Below are 10000 nucleotides of genomic sequence, written 5' to 3'. Positions count from 1 at the left end.
AGTTTACTAAAATTTATTATTTTTATTTTATTATTTTTGAAAAAAAAAAAAAGTGAAAATGTTATCTAGTTTTGCAGATAAATTTGGAGATAGATTATATAAAAAAGTTGATAATGTTTTTAAAACGGTTGAACCAATTAATAGTATATTAACTATTGAAGAGCAAAAAACTTATATAGACTCAATTTTAAAGTTATTAGATCAAATGTCATCAGAAAAGGTACCACCTTATTTATCAAGATTGGTAAATCCAATTTCAGCTTCATTAAAACAATTGGTATTATTATCAAATGATAATTATCAAGAAAAGAGTCAATTACTTATAAATGGTTTATCAATTTTAGAATCAACTTTAAAGTAAGAATTTTTTTTTTTTTTTTTTTTTTTTTTTTTTTTTTTTTTATAAAATAAAAGTATATCTAATCTTTTTTTAATTTTTTAATTTTTTTTTAACTTTATTTTACAAATAGTTTTCCAGAAGATTCAAATTTATTATTTAAAGAATTTATAATATCAATTTGGGGGATTTTAGAGGAGATTAATCATTTAGCAGTATTAAATTTCGATGTTTTATTATTGGAACAATTATGGATGGTATTTTGGAAGATAATAATGGAGTTGGAAAAACAATTTACATTTTTAGATAATACATTCCAATTATTATTATCAATAATAAATCAATTTAAAACTATTGGTTCATCAGTTTATCAAGTGATTGATCTTTTAATTGACTTTTTTGGTAAAGATCAAAATTATCAAAATCATTTCATAAATTTAATAGGAACATTAATCAATAGATCTCTACCAATTTTAATTGAAAGTAAGTAGTATATATATTTATTTATTTTTTTTATTTTTTTTTTTAGAAATTTAAAATTAATTTTTATTATTATTTTTTTTTTTTTAGATGGTAGTTCAAGTATACCAACTATAACAAGAATTTATAAAACATTATTAAAGACACTAGAAAAATGTCCAAGTGCATTTAATTCATCACCAAATTTAATTCAAGTAATAGATTTATCAATAGAATTTTTATTAAATATGGAAAATGAGTCTATAAAGAGTATTCTCGATTTCCTAAATCAATTATTTATTGTAATGAATCCTCACGAATCCTTATTACAAAATTATAGCGCAAGAATTTTAACAAATACTTTTAAAGCATTGGTCAATGATCAAAGTAGAGAATTAATTAATCAAATTTCTTTATTTTTATATCGTTGGAGTAAGTGTTACTATAGTTTTTAAACTTTTGGTTTTAATTTTAAAAATATTTTTTTGTTTGAATAATTTTTTTTTTTTTCTTTTTATTAATATCAAATATATTTATATTTCTTTTTTTTTTTTTTGTTTAAATTATTATAGTTTCCAAATATTCATCAATTGATCATCAAAAAATTTTATTAGAATGCTTTATTCAATCAACTTGGTTACCAATTGATACTCCTTTCTTTGAAAGAGAAAGACTTTCAAAACTTTTATTACTCACAAATCAATCAAAGTTTAAAGCTCTTTTAACCGATATTTCTGCTGTTTGTAATAACCAAATGACATGGGATGTGTTTTTAGGTTATGAAATGTAAACAAGTATATATACAAAAAAAAAAATAAAAAAATAAATAAAAAATAATAGTAATAAAAAATGGTAATAATATATAAAAAAAAAAAATAAAAAAAAATAAAAAAAAATAAAAATAAAAGTAAAATAAAGAATCAATAAATGTTTACAAATAAAATAAAGAATAAAAACTTTTTTTATTTAATTTATAGTTAATTTTGTAATATTTATTTTATTTAAAATTAAATGATTTTTATTTATTTTGTTTATTTTTAATTTATTCATTCATTTTTGAGGTTTTTTTAATTTTTTTTAATATAATAATTCCACCTTTTCTAGAGATGTAAATACGATCTCTTGCTAAAAAGAATACAATTGCAAATATACCAAATAAACCTAATAAACCTAAAATTACACTGACTGGTATAACCCATTTTAATTTTGATGGTTGATTATTACTACATGGATTTGAAGGTATATCAGGATTTATCATTACAGAGAAATCAGGATCAATTAAACATTCTTTACAATAGGGTAAAGAAATTGATACTGTAATTGAATTTTCACTTTGTTCAGAAATTGAAACTTTGGAAAAGGTAGGTCTACCATCTGAAACCACCTTATCAATAAATCTACCACTAAATATATTTTTATCTTTTTGAATGGTGATATAATTCAAAGAGAAACCATTACCATTTGATTGGATATTTGATGTTTGTTCGCATTCATTCTCTTGTTGAGCTTTAACTGACGATTCAATTCTAAGTTGTAATGTATTTAATGATCCTAAATATTCCCAATTTGAAATGTTTGCTGATAATTTTAAAGAACCAGGTTGAAGTATAATTAATTCTCCAGCAAATGTATAATTTTTAGCTTCACCAATAATTTGTTCAATCGTATAAGAAATGATTGAATTTCCAAATTTATTTATATATGTCCATTTTTGTAAGGTTGAATCTGGGGTTAAAGTCCATTTTGTGAAATTATGTTGTCTAACAACTTTTTCTGTAATATCAATCTCTCTTATATCCTTTATAGAAAAACCAAACGAATAACCATTTTTTATCATCTCAATTAATGTATCATTCTTTTTTATTTTAATTGAAGTTTCAATAACTATAATTTTAAGAATAAATATAATGAAATGATATTAATATTTTGTTTTTTATTTATTTATTTTTTTTTGTTATTTTTTTTCCAATTTTTAAAAACTTACCATTTGAACACTTTAAACCACCAAAACCACTAAAACAAAAACAATTACCATCTATACAATCACCATTTCCATTACATTGTTTATCATCACCTGGACAATTTTGTTTTTCCAATAAAAAAGTATATATATTTTTACCTATCCAATTAACACCATCAACAGTTAAATTAATTGAATGAACACCTACTCCAGGACCAATGGTACATTTAATTAATAGTGGATCGAATGATATATTTTGACATTGTTGATCACCAACAAAAAGGGTTACATTTGTACTGTTAATTCCATAACTACCATAAAAAGAAGCAAGTCCACCTTGAATTGTTGTTGGATTCACAGAGATAATAAATGGATATAATCTTTCAAATTTATATTGATATGAACCAGTTAATTTTGTTTGATTATTAAAAACTGTGATTTTATATATTTTTTCAGCTAGTTGTGGTTGATAAACAATACATCTTATAATACTAGTTGAAGAGAAAAAGGAAATGCAATTAAAATCATCAACAGCTACAGTTGAATTGTAACCATATGTTGATATACCTTGCCCAATAATCGTAAATACATAACCTAAATTCACATATGGAATAACTATTACATCTGAAAATGTTGGTGGTAAAATATCAAATTTCAAAGTTGCATTTAAATTTGGAATTTCGAAATGAACATTGGCAGTAAAGTTTGTTTTCTCTAATTTCTCCCACAAACCATTATAGTAACCAAACGAATAAATCTCTTTATTTGGAATATTTACTGTAAATTTCAATTCTGGTGTTGAAAAAATATTATCTTGACTAAAATTATTTGGTTGCCATCCAAAATTTATACCTCTTGCTTGTATACTACCATATCCTGGTGAGAAAATTGCATTTGACGTAAACTTTATACCAGAACATGTTGGAAAACCATTTGTTGATCCACTAATATAATTATTGAAATTATTACCATTAATTCTATTTCTACTATATTCATCATTTAATTGACATATAAAACACATTGGAATATCACCTGTTAAATTATTATTTGAAAGTATAACACCATGATAACAATAATTTGGTGGTATTGTACCTTGAATAAGATTATTTGATAGGTTAATGGATCTTACATTTTCATTTTTCTCAGGTTCTTCTACATCTGGTAATTCACCAATTATTTGATTATTTGATAAATCCAATCCCTCAAGACCTATATAAAAATATGGAATTTTCTTTAAATTTGAATTATTGAATACACTATTATTTTTTAAATAAATAAATAAATAATAATATTAATAATATTGTTATATAACAATATTATAATAATTAGTAGATTTTTTTTTTTTTTTTTTTTTTTTTTTGTAAAATTCAAAAAATTATTTACAAAAATTTTAAAGATCCCAAAATGTTAATCTTTAAATCTTCATTTGAATTTATTAACCCAGAACAATTAAAAAAAGACCTAATTGATTTTTTTTATTTATTTTATTAAGTATCTATTTGTTAGTAAATTTTTTATTTTAAAAAAAGTAATTAAAAATTAAATGATTTTTTTACATACAAAACATATATTTGGATATTATTAAAATTTAAATATTCATGGTCATCAGTGTTGAATTGAATATTTCTAAATGAAATAGAATCTGAAGCGGAAGTTATTTCTAAAGGAATTGTAATTTGTTGATTAAAATGACCAACATCAATAATTGATAAATCTTTTGTTGTAATGTTTCCAATTTCATTAAAACTATCTTGAATAAAATATTTTCCTAAAATAAATTTCCTTATTGATATTTTGTATTAAAAATTAATTTTAAAAAAAAAAATAAAAAAAATAAATAAAGAATATTAAAATTAAATACAAACAAATATCCATAAGTATCGAATTCATTGTAAACTATATTATTTACAGTTATAATATGTTCATTAATATTTTTTGGACTTCTTGTTTGATTGGTTTTTAAAATTTGATAATTTTTAATTTTATCACTTGAAGAGTATGTTAATTTACTAAAATTTTTAATTATTATTAATTGTTAATTTCCTTTTCTTCAAAATTTTAAAATTACAAATATAATAATAATAATAATAATAATAATAATAATAATAATAATAATAATAATAATAATAATAATAATAATAATAATAATAAAAATAATAAAAATAATAAAAATAATAATAATAATGATATTGATAATAATGATAATAATAATTTTACATACAAAGTCAATAAGCTATTGATTGCAAAAGAAGAAATATCTCCATTAAAATCTACATCGTTCATGGTTAAAGAAAGGAGATTTTTGAAATAGTTTGGGAATGATGAAATTGAACAATTATCTAAATCCAAATTTTTTAATAATGCGGGCATTTCATCAAAAAATAAATTTGATAAAACTGAGTTTTTTATTGAAATATCCCTTAATTTGGTAAATTTATCTATTGTGCCATTTGGAAAAATTGTAAAATTATTAAAATCACCATTTAAATTTCTTTTAAATATTAATTAATATATATAGAGATATAAGTATCAATATATATAAATATATATATATATATTAATAAAACAAAATTTTTTTAGATTATAATTATAAAATTATAAAAATAGTTTCGTATTACATTTTTAGGATTGTGCTATTTGTAGCATCACATAAAAAATATTGAGGTAATTCACAATAATTATTATTCGATATTGGTAATAAATTGTAACTATTTAATAATATATCAATGGATTCCTCTATTTTATATTAAATGTTAGTTTTAATGTTTTTTTTTTTTTTTTTCTTTTTTAAAAAAAAAATTACTTTCTTCCAAGGCTAGCTGACCAAAAGATAATGAAATAAAAGAAAAAATAATTATAAAAATTAAAAGTTGAATGTTAAACATTCTTTTTTGTTTATTTTTTTTTTTTTTTTTTTACTAGTTTTAAGGGGCCGTTATAAACTAAAAAAAAAAAAAAAAAAAATCCCAAAAAAAAAAAAAAAAAAAAAGATTTTTTTAATTTACAATAAAACTTTTTTATCAAATCAAAGAATTTCAAGATATTTTGAGATATTTTTTTTTTATAAAGAACAAAGAAGTATCCTTTAAAAAATATTAGATATTTTAAAATAATAAAAAATTAAAATAAAGAGTGTAATTTTCTGTTTACTTTTTTTATTAAATAATATAAAAAAAAAAAAAAAAAAAAAAAAAAAAAAAAATATGGAGTGGATCATAGAATGATGATCAGCATTTCAAATTATAATTTATTATTGTATATATTTTAACAAATTATGTCTCTCTATATGAACCAATAACAACCTGTTTTCTATTTTGTGGAGGAGCTTGCTGTTGCTGTAATTGCTGTTGAATTTGTTGCTGTTGCTGTTGTTGTTGTTGCTGTTGAAATTGTTGTTGTAATTGTTGTTGTTGATATTGGTATCTAATTTCTTCAGATGGAATACCAATCTCTGAACTGGTTTTTAAACCATTCATAGGTGGTGACATCATGAGAGAAGGAGTATCTTTTTTATATTGTTGTTGTTGTTGTTGTTGTTGTTGTTGTTGTTGTTGTTGTTGTTGTTGTTGTTGTTGTTGTTGTTGTTGTTGTTGTTGTTGTTGTTGTTGGTACTGATAACTACCACCACTTAATAAATTATTGGTGCTATTGAATCTTTGTTTCATAGAATCACCTCTGGGTCTGCCTCCTGTATTACTATTATTCTTTACAGTATTTCCACCAGATTTACTTAAACTATTGCTGCTATTATATGAAGAAGGTGGTGAATTTTGAGGAAATATTACATTTTGCTGTTGTGATGGAAGTAATGAATTTGAAAAGTTTTGGTTTGTTGGTCTACTATTATTATTGTTATTATTATTACCACCACCACCACTACCACCATAAAACGATTTATTACTATTATAGGAAGAAGGTGGTGATTGTTTATTAAACAGTTGTGGTCTATAATCATTTGAATAATTATTATAAGGACTAAAACCAATTAAATCATCATTATACATTGATTCACTATTACCATTAAAACCTTGTTGATGTTGTTGTTGTTGTTGTATCATCCAAGGACTATTTCCATTACTATTCCAACTGGGTTGATCATTGAAATGAAACTTTGAAAATCCATTATTAATTTCCTCCATATTAATAGGAATGGTTGGTGTTGGTGGTATCGCACCACCACTTGAATTCTTTAATGGTGATGATGCAGATTTACCTAAAAGATTAGTACTCGAATTTGATGGTGTAAGATGTGGTGTATTTTGTTGATTTGGTAAATCGATTGTAAACAATAATTCCTCGGTTGGTGAGGGATTCCAAATAGAAGATGCATCACCCATCAATGCTGGGCTTATTGGTTCTTGTGATATCATTTGAGGTGTAAATGGAGTTGGTTGTGATTGTTGTTGCTGCTGTTGTTGTTGTTGTTGTTGTTGAGGAATATATGTTTGATGAAGTGGTTGTGACATCATCAAAGGTGATTGTGGTATTGGAGGTGATAAATGGGAAGTAGGTGGAGATCCAACTTGCATAAATCTTTGTTGTTGTTGTTGCTGATGGTGCAAATTCTTTTGTTGTTGTTTATATTGCTGTTGTTGAAATTGTTGATCTCCATAGCTCTGTGATCTATATCTACTCCCACCATTGAAATGATCCAAATGCATTCTTGTTGAGAAAAATGATGGATGTTGTTGTTGCTGTTGTTGCTGTTGCTGCTGTTGCTGTTGTTGCTGTTGCTGCTGTTGCTGTTGCTGTGTATTGTTTGTTTGTTGTGAATTATAACCATTTGCATATTGATCGAGATAACCTGAATGAGATCTTTTTCTGTGAGGTGAATTTGGGTATATCGGAGGTTTTTCACCTTCAATGTTGAGATCTTGAAGTGTTTGGAATTGTTGTTGGTACTGCAATTGCTGTTGTTGTTGTTGTTGTTGTTGTTGTTGTTGTTGTTGTTGTTGTTGTTGTTGTTGTTGTTGTTGTTGTTGTTGTTGTTGTTGTTGTTGTTGTTGTTGATATAAATTAAATTGTGGATCCATTCCCTCTGAACTTGAAAATGAATCTGATGGAATATCACTCTTACTTCTGTTCCTTCTATTAACATTATTATTATTATTATTACTATTAATGTTGTTAGTGTTATTGCCATTGTTATTGTTACTGTTATTATTATTATTATTATTATTATTATTATTATTATTACTATATTGCTGTTGTTGAAACATTTGCTTTTGGGTTGGTGTTGAAGGATTTAATGAAATGCTACTACTGTCGGAACCCCATGAAGAACCATAAAAAGAAAGTGAATTTGGTGTGGCAACTGGTGAATTATTGTACATCGAACTATAAGGTGGATAAATGTTAGTTGGTGTACCAAATAATGATGGACTTTGACCGAGTGCCAATTGAGAAACTTGAGATCCAACACCATTTTGGTTATTGTTTATATTAATAGGTTGTTGTTGTTGTTGTATATTTGAAGCAGATGATGGAATATATATGCCTCTTGGTGAAAAAGATTCATTCGGAAAGTTAAATGAATCAGAGTTTTGTGATGTTGAAAATTGTTGCTGTTGTTGTTGCTTAAAAGGTGGTAAATTTAATTTCTTTAAATTATTTAAACTACTGCCACTATTACTACTACTAAGATTTGGTGTATTATTTGTCGATGTATAAGGTGTACTAAATAGTTGAAGTGGTTGAATCTGTATATGTTGTTGTGATGATGATTGTTGTTGTTGTTGTTGTTGTTGTTGTTGTTGTTGAAATTGATTATGCTGTTGTTGTTGTTGTTGTTGTTGTTGTTGTTGTTGTTGTTGTTGTTGTTGTTGTTGTTGTTGTTGTTGTTGTTGTTGTTGTTGTTGTTGTAATTGTTGAAAAAGTTGGTGTTGATTTAAAATTTGATTTCCATTTAACATTGAATGTTGAGGTATTTGTTTTGGTTGGCTATAAGTAAAATGTCGTTTCTTTGATGGATCAGGTATAAATGGCCCATTATAAGGTTGACCCGTTATAAATGGATGTTCTTTTGCCTGCATTGGCGACCATCTTTCATTTGGATCTAATTGTAATAAACCATTTATAAAATCTGTGAATACTATTCTATGTTGTTTTTCTACAGAAAACAATAATATATTATTGATATTAATATTAAATTAGCCTTATAAATTTAATAATAATAATAATAATAATAATAATAATAATAATAATAATAATAATAATAATAATAATAATAATAATAATAATAATAATAATAATAACTTTACCTTTTTCAATATCTTGAGGTGACATACTTTTTTTGAAACCATAATTTTGAATAATTTCAGGTAAAGTTTTATAATTAAAATATTTTTTTGATGGAAGTAAAGTTGTTTTTGAATCTCTTTGGTAATCCTCTTCCGATTTCAAAGTATAATAATAGGGTTTACCATTATTATTATTATTATTATTATTATTATCATCAGAGTTACTACCTAAATGTCTATGAAAATATCTAGTACTACTCTTTCCTTTATCCAATAAATCTGATGGAAATATACCACGCATCTCAACGATTCTTGAAATTTGATTATACTCTGAATTACCAGGGAACAATGGTAATCCTAAAAATAACTCTGCTGAAATACATCCCAATGACCACATATCAATTGATGCACAATAAACTGTTCCAACCAATACTTCTGGTGATCTATAATGTCTTGACTGTATATATGTATAAAGTGTTGATTTTTCATAACAAGCAGATCCAAAATCTATAATTTTTATTGCTGGTGAATTAACACTATTAATAATAATAATAATAATAATTTAAAAAATTATAATTATAAAAAAAAAAAAAGCATTAGTAATAATATAATGATTTTTAAAATTATAAATATATATATAAATACAAATATAATTACTTTTGTAATAAAATATTTTCAGGTTTTAAATCACAATGAATTATATTTGCATTTGCTAAAACTATTAATGCATCCAATATTTGAATTAAAAATACTTTAATTAAATTGGTTGAAAGTCCTCTAAAATTATTTTGTTTAATTAATTCAAATAAATTAACACTAAGTAATTCAAAAACAATACATAAATGCATCTTGTGTATAAATGAATCTAATAATCTTAAAATATGATTTTTATCTTCTGGATCATGTTGATCATTTAACTAAATTATATAAAAAAAAAAAAAAAAAAACATATTAGTTATAATAATTTTTTATTTTTTTTTTATTTTTTTTTTTACTTACAGATTT

General features: G+C 23.4%; 3 protein-coding genes across 3 annotated transcripts in view; 1 reads left to right on the top strand and 2 right to left on the bottom strand.

The window, feature by feature from the left end:
• Positions 1–1586, top strand: part of DDB_G0283745 (armadillo-like helical domain-containing protein) — a gene marked incomplete at both ends in the record, with an annotated part of 3770 nt that extends 2184 nt beyond the window's left edge. Inside the window, 4 exons of the mRNA XM_633830.1 lie at positions 54–357; positions 471–820; positions 908–1228; positions 1369–1586. Of these exons, the coding sequence (XP_638922.1) occupies positions 54–357; positions 471–820; positions 908–1228; positions 1369–1586 (1193 nt within the window). The remainder of the gene's footprint in view (positions 1–53; positions 358–470; positions 821–907; positions 1229–1368) is intronic.
• A 252-nt stretch (positions 1587–1838) lies between these two features.
• DDB_G0283623 (hypothetical protein) lies at positions 1839–5641 on the bottom strand (the record flags this gene model as incomplete). The annotated part of the gene is made up of 7 exons (XM_633829.1): positions 1839–2680; positions 2781–4012; positions 4317–4538; positions 4622–4765; positions 4978–5247; positions 5375–5492; positions 5560–5641. 7 exons carry the CDS (start codon positions 5639–5641, stop codon positions 1839–1841), a joined length of 2910 nt encoding a protein of 969 aa, XP_638921.1.
• A 387-nt stretch (positions 5642–6028) lies between these two features.
• The window catches only part of yakA (protein serine/threonine kinase), a gene marked incomplete at both ends in the record, with an annotated part of 4810 nt that continues 838 nt past the window's right edge, over positions 6029–10000 (bottom strand). The window contains 4 exons of the mRNA XM_633828.1: positions 6029–8865; positions 9017–9531; positions 9653–9912; positions 9995–10000. The exon at positions 9995–10000 is cut by the window's right edge and continues 348 nt beyond it. Of these exons, the coding sequence (XP_638920.1) occupies positions 6029–8865; positions 9017–9531; positions 9653–9912; positions 9995–10000 (3618 nt within the window). The remainder of the gene's footprint in view (positions 8866–9016; positions 9532–9652; positions 9913–9994) is intronic.

The sequence above is a fragment of the Dictyostelium discoideum genome, assembly GCF_000004695.1.
Source record: "Dictyostelium discoideum AX4 chromosome 4 chromosome, whole genome shotgun sequence".
Taxonomy (NCBI): domain Eukaryota; phylum Evosea; class Eumycetozoa; order Dictyosteliales; family Dictyosteliaceae; genus Dictyostelium; species Dictyostelium discoideum.
Note: the sequence above shows the minus strand (reverse complement) of the source record. Positions and strands in the feature narration are given on the sequence as shown.